Raw genomic sequence first — 19,428 nt, 5'->3', positions numbered from 1 at the left:
AGGGTTTTAAGTTATTAGTTTTAGTTTTAATTCCTTCCCTTCCACGATTTTTGAAGGAGAAGACTTTAATTTGTATAAGGACTTGGCTTAAAGCCATATTATAAATATATTAAATCGTGAAGGGCTCCCCCACATTGAATTTGAATAAAAAAAGATTGTTTCTGCTGCTGACCGATTGCTGCTGGTGCTGTTCTTGCTCCTTTGTGAGTGTATCCTTGTGGATTTCAAGGTGGATAGAGTGGGTGGATTCCTGCGACTCCTTGCATCGAGACGATCAGGAGGTTCCTTCCATTGTCAAGCTGCTGCCGGTGGATTCCTATGGTGAGTTTGAAGTTTAATTCTGTTTTTTTTCATTCCTTCTCCTTCCCCATTCGATCCCTTTATTTTTAATTTGAATTCCCATAAACCCTAGTTAGTCTTAATTCTGTCCAGACCTGTTCCCTCATCAGAATGCTCTCATTCTTTGACCACAGCTCCTCCTCAACACCCCCTATACTCGATCCAAGCTGCTGTTCCTTCCCATCACTCAAACCCTAAAATCCCCCCATCCCCCATAAATCTAAACACCCTAAATTCTGTAAAACCCTATTCAGCCATCAGAAAACCTTCATATTATAGTCGAACATCCCCCTCCCTGCTTAGAAAACTCGACCTCAGCCCCAGCCCTTAGATCCCACTCAAAACCCTAGTTTTGGTAGTTTTCCTAATTTCTAAAACCCTAACCCTAAATCTGCAGAATTATAGAACCTAATCAAATCCTTTTTTTTATATATCAAAATAATTTCCTAGACCTGCTGATCATTATCATGTATCACATTCATCCCTAACCCTAGCCTAAACCCTAAATTTGCCCTAAATAGCCCAAACTGCTTAGCCAAACCAGCAGCTGTATTTAGATCCTGTTGTCTGGCCTCTAATAGGATCCTTCTCCTATTTAGAGCTACATTACGGGATCTTGTTCCCTTACCCTCAAGTAAATTTGCTATTGGTTGTCGTTGGGTATATGTGGTGAAAGTGAACCCTGATGGATCCTTGGCTCGTTTGAAGGTCCGTCTTGTGGCAAAGGGCTATGCCCAAGTATAGTGTGGACTACTTGGATACTTTTTCTCTTGTGGTGAAGCTTACTTCTGTTCATATGTTGATTTCCATTGTTGCTACTTATCATTGGCCTTTATATTAGTTCGATGTTAAGAATGTCTTTTTGCATGGAAATCTTCATGAGGATGTTTATATGTAGCAACCTCCTGGGTTTGTTGCTCAGGGGGAGTCTGGTGTGTAAGCTCAAGAAGTCATTGTATGGCCTGAAATAGTCCCTTGCACTAGAGTTGTGTTAGAATTTGGGTTGACACGGTGTGATAGTAATCATTCAATGTTTTTCCACCATTCTGATGCAGGGAAAATATTCCTTGCTATTTATGTAGATGATATAGTTATTATAGGAGATGATGCTTCTGGTATTGAGAACTTGAAGGTACATTTGCAGCAAAAGTTTCAGACCAAGGATCTAGGAAAGTTGAAGGTGTGGAAGTAGCTCAGTCAAAGAAAGGGATTTCATTGTCACAGCGAAAATATGGTATTGATCTTCTTTCAAAGAAAAGGATGTTGGGTACTAAACCTCTAGATACTCCCATGGATCCCAATTTAAAGCTTACAACTGACGATGATGATGTTTCAAGTGATCCTGAGAAGTATCGAAGGCTAGTTGGGAAATTGAATTATCTAACAGTGACTCGGCCTGACATTGCCTTTCTTGTTAGTGTGGTGAGTCACTTTTTATCTACTCATCGAATGTTTCACTGAGAGGCAGTTGTGTGTATCTTACGTTATCTTAAAAAGGCTTCTGGACATGGTCTCCTTTATAGTGATCATGGCCATGGGCAGATAGGGGGTTTTTCAAATACTGATTGGGCAGGATCTCCAGGTGACAGGCGGTTGACTACAAGTTATTGTATATTTGTTGGATATTTGTTGGAGGGAACCTGGTGTCATGGAAGAGCAAGAAACAAACAATAGTTACTCATTCCAGTGCAAAATCAGAGTATATGGCTATGGCACATGCTACTTGTGAGTTAATGTGGGTGAAACAGTTATTGGTTGAGCTTGGGTTTGTTGATGATTCTCCGATGCGACTGTGGTGTGACAATCAAGTCGTTGTCCATATTACTTCAAATCCTGTGTTTCATGAAAGAACAAAACACATTTGAGGTTGACTGTTATTTTGTTCGAGAGAAGCTACAACCAGGGCTGATTTCTCCTTGTCATGTTCGTACAGGAGAGCAACTTGCAGAAGTATTTACAATGTCTTTGGGGAGTGCAAGAGTGGATTATATTGGTAACAAGTTGGGAATGATTAACATCTATTCTCCAGTTTGAGGGGGAGTAAGGGTAGATTAGGTATTATTTTGTTATTTCAGTCTCATTATTTACACCAGGAAACTAACCTTGGGTGATTAGTCTCAACTCTCAACCAAGATAGCAAAATACCCACCCCAATCCGCCTCCCCAAAAAAAAACAAAAAAAAAAAAAAAAACCACCAATATTACTTGAATTTACTGAACTTTTATGTTTCACAGCTTTGTAATTTAACAATAGTAAGGCAAAGAAGTTGACAGTCATCACCATGGTTAGATGGTAAGGAGAAGTCACTTCTAAATGGTGGTGCTAATCTTATCATTGTACATTTAAGTATGAATATCTGACCATTGATAGAATGGTCATAATTCTCGTAAGCACAAAATCCAGATAATGGTTATTTATCTACTTCACAATCCTAAATATTGCTTCAAGTATTCACACTTTTTATCTCTTTTTTTTTTTTTTTTTGGGGGGGGGTGGGAGCATTTACAGACATATACATACAATTTAAATATCCTGCCTATAAATAACCGAAGAGTGTATGGAGTATATCAAGTATACAGGATTCTGATCTGCCCACTTCCACAACTGGGAGAGTTCTTTATTTCCCAGTCTCCACCGTGGCCTCCTACAGAGAAAAACAGTATGTAGTTCAGAAGAAAATCTAATTGGATACAAATAAAAAGATACAATAATGCTTATAAAAAAAAAAAAAAGAACTTGTAAAACATTTTTATGTGAAAGGACACTTCCAAATTTGAAAGATAAATCACAACTTAAACAAGGATATTGGATAACACATTAGCTGGAGGTCTTCCAATGGATAATCATCTAAGTCTCAAAAAATCCTATTCTGCAAGCTTAATAAAATACAAACAGCAAGAATCAGCCACATGGCCACAAAATGCCCACTGATTGCAGTGGAATCAACAGAGGAATAACAATTGTGTGCCTATCCAGCTATAAAAAATGCTACAGGTTTGGAAAATCTAGGCATCCGTCTAACTTGTGTCTACAACCATGTACTAGAGGCATGAACATCATTGAATAACTGGACGATGAATTACAGGACCAACTCTAAAACAATGAACCTATTATGGTGAAGGCCGTGGTGGAGAAGCTACAGCTGCCCAGTAGGAAGTTTCTGGAGCCCTATAATGTGGGGTTGCTTCAAGAAGGGTTGCATTGATCAGGTGACAAAGCAATATAAGATTGTCTTTTCTATTGGTGACACCTTTTCAGAGTTGAGGCCTTCTTCAATGTAGTTGATATGGACTAGGGACACCTGCTATGAAGGTTGTGGCAATAGGATTATGATACTGAGCATTGTGGAAGAGACAACTCATATATACTTGATAAGGATGGCAAGAAGATCATCATAGTTCTTCTGAAAAGGAAACATTACTCCAAAGCATAAATAGTGGAGGGGCAACCTGTTGGTTGCATTCAAGGCTCAAGAGAGTGTGTAGTACGTTTGTGTTAAGTACAAGGGAGATAGTGATTACTTCAACCCAACAGTTTTAAAGTGTATGAACTTGAGGGCAAGTTCTTTCTAAGTGGAGGGGACTGATGTAGGAAGTTTGTGTGGCCTATTTACCAGTTCCAGTAGGCAGACCCAAGGTGTCAAAGAACTTGCAAGTGGGGGTTCGAGGGTAGATCAATTGGACGACCCATCCAAGACAGATGGATTACCAACTTATCCATCTATTTTCCTCTATCCATCATTTCAGCAAGTTATGTGTCTGTCCTTGCTTCTTCTATGCTTTGGGATAGAAAAACCCAGTTTAATAAAGGTAGACTGGGGTTAGTTCAATCATTAATAAGAGTCGTCATTTGGGGTACAAGGGTATTTTTGTCTTATTTTATCCCTTAGGGGTATTCTTGTACTTGTACCTATTCTAGAAAGTTCCTAATCTATTATAAATAAAGTGGACTGTGGACATAGTATCACAAGCCATTATTCTCTAATTCTTCTCTCTATTTCGTCATGGTATAGGAGAGAAGATCATTATGGCCTTATGGGGATCCAAACCCTAATGAGCATACCCTAGAAGTTCTCCCCCTCTTTTCTGTCGCCTCCTTCCCTTTCAAGCACCACCGCCTCCCTCTCTCGTTTCCGCCTCTCTCGCCTCTGACTCTCACCTCTGCCACCTTCTAGCACCTCCCTTCCGCAGCTCTTTCTTCTTCCAGCCCTCAGTGGTAATTTCTTCCACCGAGGGTTCTTTTTGATTTACTTCATATCTGTTTGACAAGATCTCTTTTTCCTTTTTTTGATATCTATGTTTCTCTTCGGAGAAACTGTTTGTTTTGCCTGATTTGCCTTTTGACTTTTTCGAAAAGCCTTTTGTTGGAATTTTTTTGATCTCTAACCAGTCACCATGTCGGGCAGGACCATTGATGTTACTTCTCCAGACACTTCGAGTGATCACGGCTTTCCTACGTTCCCTGTTTGTTTCATTAAATTGGATGGAACAATTATTTGATGTGATCTCGTTCCTGCTTTGTTTCTATAGCGTCCCGTAGATTTTCTGGTTTTCTCGTTGGCGATGCTACGAAGCCTGAAGAAGCTGGTCCTACTCAAAATAAATGGCATTCGGACAATTATCAAGTAATGTCCTATCTTAGTTTCCTGCTCCCAAATATTGCACAGGGTTATCTCTTCCTGGTTCGGCCGCCAAGATCTGCAAGGCTGCAAAGGATACCTACTCTCAAGCATAGTTGTCACGGCGTCACGGCGATCCAAGTCAGTGGAGGGGTGTCACGTCGATATATCAACATGTCGCCCGCCATGGCGAGCATGTCGACCATGTTTTATTTTTTATTTTCTCTATTTTTAATGTCATTTAGTATGCTATAATATATGTCCTATAACATCAAAAATCAACATGAAAGTGTACTGTGAGTCTGTGACTGAGATTATGGAGTTGAAGATGTGCTTGCTGCTGTTGTGTGTGTGACACTGTGAGTCTGTGACTGAGACTGTGAGTGAAATCAGTGAATAGTGATGGACTACTGGCTGTAATAACTATTAAATCCCTCCCCCCCTTGTCTCTCGACTCTCTCCCTGTCTCTGTGTGTGTAAGTGTAACTGTGTATGTGAGGGCCTGTGGCTGTGGACCTGTGCCTGTGTGCCTGTGTGCAAGGTAAGAAGAAGAAAAAATCAAAACCAAACACCTTCTCTGTGACTGTGCAACCCTGCAACTGCAAGGCAAGAAAAAGGAAAAAAAAAAACAATAAACAGAGATAGTTCGGCTGTAATAAATCCCTCCCCCCTTCTGTCTCTCGACTCTCTCCCTGTCTCTGTGTGTGACACTGTGTGTATGTGTGCACTGTGCAGGGCAAGAAGAAGAAAAAAAAAATGCAAGGCAAGAAGTCCCAAGGTCTGCGACTGTAAGCAAGCTAGTTGCAAGGCAAGAAGAAGAAAAAAGAAAAAAGAAAAAAAAAACCGAGAGGACTATGGTTACAGCACCGACTGGAATAAATCCCTCCCCCCTCTCTCTTGACTATGTCCCTGTCTCTGTGACTGTACAAGCAAAGAAGAAAAAAGAAAAAAGAAAATAAAAACCGAGAGGAGTCGAGGACTACTAACTGAAATAAATCCCCCCCCCCCCGCTGTCCCTCGACTCTCTCCCTGTCTCTGTGTGTGTAAATGTGGCTGTGCAAGGCAAGAGAAAAAATAAAAATAAAAACGATACTACTGGCTGTAATCACCACCGGAGGCTAGGAGGAGAAGAACTGAAGAAGAAGAAGAGGTCTGCCTGGGAGGAGGAAGCAAGGCAAGAGAAAAAATAAATAAAAAAACGATACTACTGGCTGTAATCACTACCGGAGGCTGGGAGGAGACGAACTGAAGAAGAAGAAGTTAAGAAGAAGAAGACGAGGTCTGCCTGGGAGGAGGAAGAAGATCCAAATTAAAAAAAAAAAATAAAAATTTACTTACTTGGAGAGTTGGAGTCCTGGAGATTGCCGGAGAACTGGAGAAGTTCGAACTTCGAACTTGTTCGAAGGCTGCCGAGACTCGAGAGTTGCAGGAAGCGAAGAAGTTACCGTTGCCGGAGTCACGATCCCTCTCCTCTCGATTTTCCCTTTTGCGATTTCTATTTCCCCCCATTAGGTATAACCGTATAAGTTATTATGTTTAATATTTTTAAGTTTTATGATAATGTGTATTGCAGGTGTAACTTTTCAAGTTACACCTCCAATACACATTAACGAAAAAGCATCTAAGTTATTAAATCGTTTTTAAAACAAATATATATATAAACCTGACTTTTATACATTAAATGTTCAAATATCGGTCGACATACCCATATATCGTGGTATGGCATCCATGGCGACGCCATGGAAGCCATATCGCTCGATATTTATACATATACCATGGCGGATCTCGATATGCCCTTTTCCCCAGCGCCAGGACGCCATGGCGCCATGGCGACGCCATGACAACTATGCTCTCAAGTGGCTAATGATGCTCTTGTCTATGAACTCCAAAAGAAAAAAAAATTCATGAGCCGAAACAGAAAGAGATGACATTATCCCAGTATTTTTCTGAGTTGTGCAGTATGTGGCAAGAGTTAGATTATTAAGAAGATTTCTCTGCCTCTTGTCCCACTAATACCTTGAAGTTCCACAAGTGAGAGGACAAGTAATGTAGTCCTAGATTGGTAGGAGACCAATTAGGAGCCAATCAACCAGGATTTGTTATGAACAGGTGAATCGGCTAGGTCAAAAAGAGGGTTTTTGATGAAATTAGGGTTAGGGTTTGATGTACGGGTTACGTCAAATTGAGGTAGAGAAGTCTATCAATGGAAGTGTGTAAACTTGAATGGGCAGCAAGGTTAGGGTTAGGGTTCCGGGTTTTTGAAAAGAGGAAAAGATGGATTTTCAGGGTTTATGATGGTCAGATAAGGGAGCAACTTGGATAGAGTTTTCCTTATGGTGAGGAGGGATTCTGCTGGCTGGTTTGGTCTGGGCAGAATTTAGGTACCAGAAAAAGTGAAACAAAAAAGGGGAATGTTAGGGTTTGGTGGTATAGGATTAGAAGAAGAAAGGTTAGGTTTGGGATGAATCAAACTTACTGTTGTTGCACAATTCCCTTGGCAGCGGATTGTTTGATTGAGAAACTTGAATAAAATTGAATCTTTAATTAGAACTTAAAGGAGATCTTCAAAAGAACCACCCGGGCTTCACACCGCAAGGTGTCGATTGGATCAAACACCAATCCCACCAACGAACCAGCCGGGATTCCCACCGCAAGGTGTCAATCGGATCAGATCCCACCAACCTTGATCAAACACAAGACAAAAATCTTCAATGAAGAAGAAGAGCAGCAAAAGGTTTTCATTAATATCAAAACTCATCTTCAATACTTGTCCACCTTATAACCTTATATAAAAGACTCAAAAATAGACTCCTAAACTAAAAAAGAAAGGCCTGACCCAATCCTTAACCTATTAGGTAACTTAGACTCAAAACATGGCTGGACTTACAGAGTCCTAATCCAGCCCAGCTTAAATAGTCACATGACCACTAATTACATAAAAATAAAACTAAGGAAGGAATCCCGTATGCAACCTAATTACCCATATTTTAGGTCCATAAAAGTGGCCTATTACATAGAAAACCCATGGGATCAACGGCCCAACATGTATATAACCCAACCCTAGACTTATTCCTAAGTAAAGAAGCCTAGTTTGTTGATGAATCTACATCAAGAAGTTTCATGTGCATGTGTTCTTGACTGGTCTTAATATTAAATTTGATCAGATTCACTAGCATACCCTATGCATCAGTGGCATGTGAGCAAGAGCGAGTGGCCTATCCTGTGTCTAGCATGCGGGTGTGCCAGTCCTTACCTTGGCCTAGCGTTGGCCTTGCTTAGGTGTGTCTGTGTGGTGCTAGCTATAAGCCAAAGATGGGCGACAATGGTGGCATTGCATGGGCGAGTATATCCTAGGTGTGGCAAGCCTTCGGTATGTGCTGTGTCGTTCGAGTGGGGCTGAATTACTCCTTGAACATAGCCATGACGGTTGGCTTGGTGTAGTGCTAGCTTGGGCTACACGACGAGGGACATGATGATGGGTGAGCAGTGAAGAATCCCGGGGTGGTCGAGTGAGCCTCGATTCTCAATGTAGAGACAGGTTGGGGGCACAGTGAAGAGTCCCGAGAGGGTCGAGTGAACCTTGAACAGTATTGTTATGTCAGCTGTCATGAAATCATATGAGGGGATCATTATAAGCACTTGAATGATCTTGGCTGGCCTTGGACATGCGTTGTTCAGGGTGCCACACGGGTATGTCGACTCCGCTAAAAATATGCGGGCTCATGTCCCGAGTCATGATCCTTTTCCACTCTAGAGCAGACATATGCTATGGTTCAATCAGAAGATAGCCGACGTATAGTGACGTTACAACCTGCTGTTTCAGATCGGTCTACACTTTTCTCGGGGACTATAACTTCTTCCCATATGGGAAATTAGCATTCAAGTGGTCGTCCTAGTTCTGACAAGGGTCCTATTAAAAGTGAGTATTGTGGGAAGGAACGCAACACCAAAGAATTCTGTTGGAAGCTCCATAGACAAACTACAAATGTTAAAGGTCGTGGTCGTGGTCGTGGCCGTGCCCGTGGGACTACAAGCATATCAAACCAAAACCCCTGAAGGTGCACCCAGTGGAACGTCTCTCTCCCAAAGATTTGATGGTCCAGCTCCGCCGTCTCCTTACACCAAACAGCTCTTCTCCATCCGCATCTGTCGCTACTTCCATGCCAGCCACCTCTGATTCTCATTTTGCTCACAAAGGTATTTCTGTCGATGGTTACAGTGTCTATCTTGCATCCAATCCTTAGATAATTGACTCAGGGGCCACCGACCATATGACTGGTTCATCTCACTCCTTTTTTGAGTATTTTCCTGGTTCAGATAAGGGTACCCCTCTCCATTTCCAGGAAGGGTTCTGTCAAATGTTCTCCTTTACTCTCTTTATCCTTTGTTTTACATGTACCCAACTTTGCTACTAATCTTCTTTCCATTAGTAGCCTTACTAGGGATTTAAATTGTAAAGTAACCTTTTTTCCGTCCCATTGTGTTTTACGGGATTTGGTAACGGAGAAAACGATTGGCAGTGGTAAAGTGGTCAATGGCTTATACTTGCTGGATTCTAGAGACTCCTCAGCCTTGATGACACAAGCTCCTCTTGCCTCTTCTGAAGTTGCTCTAGCCGATTTATATAGATGGCATCATCAACTGGGTCATCCTCCTCTTGGGACTTTAGCCAAGATTTTTCCTGATTTATTAAGAAAATGTAACCCAAACCTTGTTTTTTTTTTTTTTTTTGGTGATGCATGCATTTTTGCAAAACAAACCCATTTGGTTTATCCTTCTGATAATATTAATTTGGAACCTTTTCATTTTATCCATTTTGATGTGTGGGGCCTTGCCCGTTGTGTTTCTATTACTGAATACCGATGGTTTGTTACGTTTATTGATTGCCACAGTTAGGTTACTTGGATCAACCTATTGCACCAGAAGAATGAAGTCTTCCGTCATTTCCAACTCTATCACCAGATGGTTCAGACTCAGTTTGATGCCAAGATCAAAATTCTTCGTTCAAATAATGGGCGAGAATATGTGGATAGATCTTTTGAAAATTATTTGGGTCAGCATGGCATAATTCACCAAACCAGTTGTGTGGACACCTTTTCTCAAAATGAACGTCCATGCCCCTTATTAGAACGAAGCTATCCTCACAGCTGCATACCTCATTAATCGGATGCCATCTCACTTCTTGAACTCTCACTACACCTTGGAGCTGCTTACGGGTTTCCTTAATTTTGTTGTACCCCCGAAAGTATTCGATTGTGTGTGCTTTGCCCAGAACCATCATCAACATTGTAAACATGATCCACGTGGCAGCTGTTGCATTTTTCTTATCATCCTCCCTCTCACTAGATGTTTGTCTCTATGGACGTGGTCTTCCATGAGACTGAAGCATACTTCCCAAGTGTCGCACCTCTTCAGGGGGAGTCCTTGTCACAAGAAGATAAAGATGTGCTTATTGTTGCGACTCCAATTTCAGCTCCAGAAGAAACAATTTTAGCTCCAGAGGAGGAAGCCATTACTTTGGTCCAAGGGGAGCCCACGGCTACCCAAGAAAAGCCCACTGTTCCTTTGAAGGTTTTTGTCCGCCACAAAAGTAGAAGACAGCCAGACGAAACCACCACTACTACCACTATGCCACTTCAATCGTCTCCTCATGATCGAGTTCTCCTACACAGTCGCTATCTGGTAAGTCTTCTCCTACTTATAATCCCATACTTGAGTCTTGACTTAACTATTGATGTCCATAAACCGGTTAGGACTTGTACTCTTCATCTTATTTCCAATGTTGTCTCCTATGAATCAAAAGCACGAAAATAAGCAGAAAGGGACTCGTAGGATACAACATTGAAAATAGGGTGTAGAGTATGGAGTGCAAGTCCTAACCGGTTTACGGACAGCAATCAGTAAATCAAGTGTAGGATCATAAATAGGAGAAGACTTACAAATAGGAGACTGTGGAAGAGAACTCGGATCAGGAGGTAACGATTGGAGTGCCATAGTGGTAGTGGTAGTGGTAGTGGTAGTGGCTTCATCTAGTTGTTTTCTATTTCTGTTGCGAACAAACACATCCAAAATGGTAGCCATGGGCTCCCCCTGGACCAAAGTTTCCTCCAGCTCACTTGGAATCAAGTCCATGTCTTCTTCCTCCGGACATATAATTGTTTCTTTCGGAGCTTCCGGAGCTGCAATTGGAGGAGCAACAATAAGCACATCTTCCTATGACAAGGACTCCCCCTGAAGAGGTGCGGTACGGGGAAAGTAAGCTTTAGTCTCATGGAATGCCACATCCATAGAGACAAATATGCAGCGAAAGGGCCGATGATAACATGTATACCGTTTTTTAGTCGCCGAGTAGCCAAGAAAAATGCAGAGGCTGCCATGAGGATCAAGTTTCCCATGTTGATGATGGTTTCTAGCAAAGCATACACCACCAAAGACCTTCGGTGGTACAACAAAAGTAAGAGAACCAATAAGCAACTCTAAGGGAAAGTTAGAGTTTAAGACCCTAGAAGGCATCCGTTTAATGAGATAGGCAGCCGTGAGATCAGCTTCGCTCCACTATGGGAAGGAACGTTCATCTAAAACATCAGGGAATGGACAACCTCCAATAAATGCTGATTCTTGCATTCGGCCACGCCATTCTGAGCTGGGGTGTCCACATAACTTGTCTAGTGAATGATGCCATTGTCACCCAAATAATTTTCAAACAATCAATCAACATATTCTCGTCCATTATCAGACCAAAGAATTTTGATCTTGGCATCAAACTGAGTCTAAACCATTTTGTGAAAGAGTTGAAAACACTGTAAAACATCACTCCTCTGGCGTAACAAATAAATCCAAGTAACCCGAGTATGGCAATCAATAAAAGTAACAATCCATCGGGGTACCCAATAATAGAAACACAACGTGTAAAATCCGCGATAAATTTAAATTTTTGGAACTTGTGTGATTTCAGGTTTCAGTTTCGTGTCGATGCTTGCTTCGATGTTATGGGCTGCATCGGTCGAGGTAATAGACCAATCCACTGATACACCTATGAAGGATTCCGGGAAGTCTCCTTCTCAACCTGCACTTCTAAAGTCAGAGAACCCTAGTGGAGTCCCGCATCTAAGCTACCTGTGTCAGATCTGCTATCTGCTACCTGGAGGGGATGCGGAACCTTTCCCTTAACTAACCCATTGTAAGTATGAACTTATTTGTGTATTTATATGCCGATTGTATGACCAATTAGACTTATAGGGGTATTCTGGTCAATTTAACCCCTGTAGGACCCACTTCCCCAGAGGAGAATCCAATTTCCAGCAATTACCCGTACCCAGTTTACCCATGATGTCATGTGACATCATCCTATAATTAGATTAATATAATGTACAAAAATTCTGGTTAAAAACAATTTTAGAAATTAGTTTTAAAACTGATTTTGCATTAAAAGACCAAACAGCCATCAAATAACTTAACGACTACAAATATAAACCAACTTCATTATTCATTAGTCTAACAAGTTAGAAATCAGTTTTAGAAATATTTATTACTCAAATTACTGTCCTACCCCTTAGTGCTTAAGTGTTATGTATATATAACCCCTTTACTATTCTACTTCACCATTCTTACCTAAACATAAGAAGAATCGAAAATTCAGTCTTTAGAGAATTTGGAGAGAAAATAGAGAAGGGAAGAAATGAAAGGAAAACCAGCCTTGGGAAGCATCGAATTTGGTCTTGGTTTGAAGCTGGAAACCCTCATTTGAGAGATTTGGAGCTGAAATTGAAGGCTGCACTTCCAATCCTTGCTGCTACATACCTAGGTAAGTCTCGATTCTTGCAGCCCCCATCTCTGCTTACCTATTTCTTCCCTAATTTTCCCATAATGCAACCTAAATGTTGCTGCCATTAAAGCTTATTGATTTAAGCTTGTACCATTGAAATTTCGCCTACATAAGTCTGGTTTGGGTCAATTCTTACCCTATCACACCTGAATTTCATGGCAGCCCACCTAGTTGCATCTAAATCTGGTTCTAGAGATCAGAATTATGAACCCTAGCCCATTAATTTGAGAGTAAATAACCAAAATCCCTAGTTTATTGATTAAATTCAAAATTTAACAAATTGGAGAGATGACCCACCTTAATTATGATCTGAAACCAGAAATTAGGACTGTGCATGTTAAGATCTGCCCATTTAAAGTAAAACCTCCAATTCTGCCCCTTGACCGGATTCATAACCAGAGTTAAACCGGACAACCGGTTCAGATGCCCTGTGAATCCGGTTCAGCCAAATATGACCAAAATGCCCCTGATCCCTTGGACTAACCTCTGGCTATTTTCTGATCCCCAAACCTTGGTGATTTTCTACTGTTTAGGGACTGTTTCAGCATGTTCATTGCTGATCTTGTCTGTGTTGCTGGGTTATTCGGAGGGTAATAGTTTAGACCTAATCTACAGATCCAGGTAAGGGAATTTTGACTTATTTTATGTGTGTTTATTACTTAATTATTATTTATTCTGTGTGCCATGTCATGTTTCATAAACAATACTCTAGTCATGTAGTTTGTTAGCTTGTTTTTCTTTGCATTAGTTTGCATGTGAATCTAGGCTGCATTGGCATTGCCATTTGCATTTGCATTGATATTATTGTTACTATTCAATTTATGAAAGAGAAGTACTGCTTATTCTTACAACTCAGCAATCCATACATGTTCCTTCATGCATAGATTGCACTGGGCTAGGCTGATATATCATAACCCAGTACTACGCCCCTTACCAACAGGGGGTAAGGTGTTGGACAACCCGTGGTACAGCCGAAGGGTATGCCGGGGTGCCATTTATTGTCCCATGTTAGCGTGTGTATTCTGCTGTGGGAACAAACAGTAGGGTTGGTCTTTGGGGGTCTGTTGGGTTAGCTGCCTGGTGATATGCTTTCCTGGCGGGTCCTCAACGTGGTAGAATGGTTTCGCTCAGGTGACCGACGTCTGGAGCTACCTGGTGTCTTGCTTTCCAGTTGGTCATTGGGGGTCTGTTGGGTTAGCTGCCTTGTGTCATGCTTTTCTGGCGGGTTCTCTTCGAGGTTAGCATCTACTACAGTAGTACTTATACCCCATGTGACTTAGTATCCATGTTAGGACATGCTACTTAGGACATTCATCATAATTGCTGCGATATGTTTTGCATGCATTCCCTTATTGGGCTCAGTTGAGAGCTCACCCCTCGTGATCACTCTATTTTTACAGATGAGGCTTCTATCGCTACTGCTTGTGTTCCTATGGGGACTCCTGCTATTCAGGATTCTCCTGTTGATCACAGAGCTGATACTCATGTACTGGTGGAGCACGATGCTTCGTGCTCCTGCGACGACTGATCAGGCTCTTTCTTTCCTTTTTATTATATCACTTTTGTAGTACCTATGGTATATAACCTTTTGAGCTAAAGTTACATCTTTTGTGAACCGACAATGTAACCAGCTGTACATAAATATTCGTATTATAATATAAACTGTTATCACTAGTTTCCTTTAATTATTGTCTTACATCATATTAAATTGCTTCCGCTGCACTTTGATTCAATATATTGTGAATGAAACTGCAAATAGAGAACTGCATTGTGATCTTGGTTGGATGTCAGGGACATCCTGGCACACTTGGCCCTTATGAACCGGGCCGGGGTGTGACAACGGGCAGGGCCCCACACATCATAATGGATTAAATAAAAAGGTTCCAAATTAATATTATCAAGGGGATAAACCGAATGAGATTGTTTTGCAAAAATGCATACATCACAAAAAATTGGTTCAGGTTACATTTTTTAAATAGATCAAGAAAAACTTTGGCCAAAGTCCCTAGTGGAGGATGACCCAATCTATGACGCCATCTATATAAATCAGCCAGTGTCATGGTTTAAAGTATCGACCGAAACGAAGCAATACGGTCCGATACAGATACGATACATACCGATACATCTCTCTTTTTTTTTTTTTAAATGGATTGTCTTGAATTGTTTCGAAATGTATTGGCCGATACGTATCGATACCATCGATACGTCCAGTAAAGGGTTCTGCGGGTGGTTTAATACGTATCGATATGTAATCGATACATATCGATACGTATCGGCCGATACGGCTCGATACATACTAATACGTACTGATACCATCGATACATTCCATAAAAAATCCATTTTCACTCACAGACTCTATACAACTCCTAATCTGGCGGAAAAATGAAGGAAAACTCTCAACCAAGAGTAAAGTCTTGCATTTAATCTTGGTTTTTCACTTTTGGACTCAAAAACGAATCAAGGAGTTAGAACATCATCCTTTGAATCTTCCAATACTCATCATGGCTATAGACAATTACAACAAATAATCCTCATCTTTTATAACAATTTCAATTTAAGGCACTTGTTTGGTTATACATTATTCTCCATTTTAGTGTTTATGCATGACATTTGCTATATATTGCTTATTTATATTGTTTTTTGTTCCAAAAGTGTATTCCACGTGTATCTTTACCATTTCTATACCTATCTGTATTTTTTGATACGTATCTCCGATTCGTCGCTTAAAATCAAGCGACCGCTACGATACCCGATACTGATACTTTAAACCTTGGCCAGTGCAACTTCAGAAGAACCCGAAGGAGATTGTTATCACAAAAGTTGAGGAATCTGCAGAATCCAACAAGTATAAGCCGTTGACCAGTTTACCACCACCAATTGTTTTCTCCGTCACCAAGTCCCGAAAAACACAATGGGACGGAAAGAAGGTTACTTTACAATTCAAATCCCTAGTAAGGCCACTAATGGAAAGAAGATTAGTAGCAAAATTGGGCACGTGTAAAACGGAGGATACGGAGAGTAAATGAGAGCACTTGACAAAACCCTTCCTAAAAATTGAGACAGAACCATCTGCAACCCTAACTTTACCTTTACCAGAACCAATAAAATACTTAAAAAAGGAGTGAGAGGAACAGTCATATGGTCAGTGGCCCCTGAGTCAACTATCCAAGGATTGAATGATTGGATGCGAGAGAGGCATTGTGACCACCCAAGGAAATACCTTTATGCGCAACATGAGAATCAGAGGAGGCTAGGATTGAAGTGAGACAGATGCAGATGAAGAAGAGCTGTTCGGTATAAGGAGACGGCAGAGCTAGACCATCAAATCTTTCGGAGAGAGAAAGACACCAATAGGGGCACCTTTGGTGGATTCAGTTTGAAGCCTGAACAGAACGAGTCCCACGACCACGACCTTTACTACCAATAGGTCGACCATGGAGCTTTCGGCAGAATTCTTTGGTGTGGCGTTGCTTCCTACAATACTCACATTTAATAGGACCCTTATCAAAACTAGGGCGATCACCAACAAATCCAAGATTGCTTAAATTTGATTTATATTGAAGGAGTTATGTTTCAGTCAAACTTAATTTCGTGTGCGCAAATGCTGTCAAAATGACTCTGATGAAAATAATTTTTTTGACATCAAAACAAATGAATATTTTACCGCACTTTTGGTTTTTAGCAATGTTCTACCATATTAAGATTTATGGAATTTATAGATTTGAGAAAAACCCCAACATTAGAAAGTTGAAACTTTCACCTATCATCAAAAATCCAATTTTTGTTCTTGAACAGGGGGGGTTGACTTTTTATTCTTTTGGAATTTAATTTTTTAACTACTTTTATTGGATTCAAATAGGGGGGTATTTGCTTATTTACGAATAATATCTTAAGTATTTAAATGATTTTCAGAAATCCACAAGTTTTGAGTGTTTGTTTTTATTTTTGTGAAAATAGTTCATGCATTGTGTTTAGAATGTCAAAAATAGGCTATATACAAAAAATCAGATCAAAAAATGCATTTCTAGGCCTTGAAACCACCAGCTCGACTAGGCTGGGAAAATATCACAGGTTTCAATCAGTTTCGACCATATCTCGGTTTCTGGCTGGTCAAAACCCGAGTTTTAGAACCTTGCTCAAGATAGCAACAAATCAACAGAATGGCTTACCGTCTTTTTACTCCATCTTGACCTGTTTTCTTTTCTACTGGTTGCTTTTCAAATGGGGGGCAACCATCACGTTTCCACCAAACCTACAACAGTCCAACAATAAATTCAGCAACCATTGTCCGATTTCCCATATAATGCATGTCACAAGTAACAATTAGAAATAGGAGGAAGTAACAGATATGAGAAAATGAAGAATCCTCACCCAATTCTTTTCCCTTTCAAGTATATGCTCAATGCAGTGAAGAAACTCCTTTCCTTTAGGTGGAATCACCTGAAGAAGCTTCCTTACCCGTTCTTCACAAGACTTAATTTCCTCTTTCTGAAATCATAAATAATTGAGATACAGTTACACTATGCAGATAGATCACAGACACATCAGTCAATGTCACAAATACTAAACATCAACAAACCTGCAAATCAATCAGATCATACAGTTCATTTCCTATGTCTTATGATGTTTTTTATATTATGTTTCTATTTCTTTCTACAAGAAAGAGTTTACTAAAAGTTCAATAAGTAAAGAAGAATATACGCATTGCACCAACAAAAATCTTCAATAAAACTAAGAGAAGGCACAGGTGCACAGCCCTCCAACAGAAGAGCCAACAACAGAGGCTCCTGCAAATCCAACTAACCCATTAATTTCATGGTAAGTGCAGGAAGCATGTGTCGCATACTCTGTAAAAAGAGCTGACTGCTTACCAGGAATTTATTGTAATTTCAACAGGTTCCCATCAAATTTCTAAAACACTTACTTTTTCAAGGGACATAAACAAAAAATATTTTGGTGACTAATTGAAATAAACAAATTCATACAAAATTTACAAAAATTTTCAAAATATGATCAAAATTTCAACCTCAATTTAAACCTGAGGACCTGGTAAGAATATATCACCCAGGTCTATCTTCCAGAAAGTTACGCATCTAAGAAATGGAAGCTCATTAAAACCACAATAGCTTTTGTTGGGATATAGGACCGAGATCGTTGAGAACAAGCTGTAGGGGTCGCGGACCGTAGATCTTATTGCGGGCTCGATGGGATTCGGCGTGCACGACCAGGCCACTACCTATGGCGCGTAACCTGTCACCCAGCGTGACGATGGCAAAGCCAAAGGGGATAACCCATATCGCTTGCGTAAGCAGCCACACGTTTATCGGGAACCGGCATGGTCCCAAACTTCCGCCCACGTTACGCCACCTCCGACGTGTGAGAGATAATGGATCATCAACGATCCCGTATTACCATTAGTTATGGTCTCACTCCACTCCGAGATTGCCGCTTGCCACTCCGGGCACAATCACCACTCACCAACACCTTAAATAGGGGAGGTAACACACGTCCAACCCATCGGAATTCTCATTTTCTGACTATTGCTCAGAGATCTAACTTAAGAATCGGAGTGAGACCACCGGCAACGCCCGGTGCCCCTCTCCTAATCTTTGTTTTGCAGGCAGAGTTTGCTCCATAAGGATTTCTGACGCAACAGCTTTAAATCAATTACTGCTAAAGTATGCAAATAAATCAGCAGTGTAGGCAATTGTAAAAGTGAAGAATAATTTGCCAAATTTCCTAAATCAGTTGCAACATTTATCAAATAGATAAATAGGTATGCAAATAAATCAGCAGTGAGAAGTACAAGATGTCCAGTAGGAGAGCCACTAGTGTTTAATGTTAGACTATCAACAAACAAAATCCCTTAAATAGAAGATTCTATGAACATACTTAACTGGATTCTGATAGAATACAAAACACACAGATAATCAAACATGGTAGAATACTCAACAGTTGAAAAACAAAAAAAGCAAGCAAATTGGATTTTTTCCACAGGCATTTAGAAGTGATACATGAGTATGATATAAAATCACATGAAAATCCATAAAACTTGAAATAAAATAAACACTGACCATGCTTTCAGACGGTCCATCCTTATCATTCTTCCCTGGGGCCTAAAGTAAGATAAAAACAATTCCATCATCTACTTAATCGAAATTAAAGCATTGAATGCATCTGAAGTATTAAACCAACCCATCAACCAACAATAAACATCTAAATTGAGTTTTTTTTAGCAAAGAAGTGACGAGTGTGCATAAAATATGGAAAAGAAATTCTAACTATAATGCATCCACCAAGCAGAGCCTCAAATCTAATTTGAGTTTCGTTTTGGTCAGTTCAAAACTTAGACATTAACATCACAGAGAACTTGAAACTACTCCCTTTAAACAGATTCTAATTAAAAAAACAAACATCTTCTTGCAGCTTTTAGAAGATCATTGATGTAGATACCTTGATATAATACACACTAAAGCTTTTCGCAGCTTTTGGAAGATGATTGATGAAAGAGGCCGGGATAACCAAACAGAATGCTGGATATTAGGAGACAGCAATTTGGTGTGATTAGGAACCATGACGATGTGGGGATGTTGACCTTCTCTGTTCCCACTGGCATAGCGGATTCTGCCACAGTGGAATTGAAGG

The 19,428-nt window shown here is 40.4% G+C and overlaps 1 protein-coding gene across 1 annotated transcript in view; it reads right to left on the bottom strand.

Annotated features, from left to right (window-relative positions):
• LOC122664482 (THO complex subunit 1-like) overlaps positions 1-19,428 on the bottom strand; it is a 112,369-nt gene that overhangs the window by 33,692 nt on the left and 59,249 nt on the right. The window contains exons 13-16 of the mRNA XM_043860315.1: positions 18,858-18,899; positions 17,155-17,271; positions 16,953-17,035; positions 2,918-2,984 (exon numbers count right to left, since the gene is read on the bottom strand). Coding sequence (XP_043716250.1) covers positions 2,918-2,984; positions 16,953-17,035; positions 17,155-17,271; positions 18,858-18,899 — 309 coding nt within the window. The remainder of the gene's footprint in view (positions 1-2,917; positions 2,985-16,952; positions 17,036-17,154; positions 17,272-18,857; positions 18,900-19,428) is intronic.

Source organism: Telopea speciosissima, chromosome 6 (assembly GCF_018873765.1).
Source record: "Telopea speciosissima isolate NSW1024214 ecotype Mountain lineage chromosome 6, Tspe_v1, whole genome shotgun sequence".
Lineage (NCBI taxonomy): Eukaryota > Viridiplantae > Streptophyta > Magnoliopsida > Proteales > Proteaceae > Telopea > Telopea speciosissima.
The sequence above is the reverse complement of the archived record's forward strand: the minus strand, read 5'-3'. Positions and strand labels throughout refer to the sequence as shown.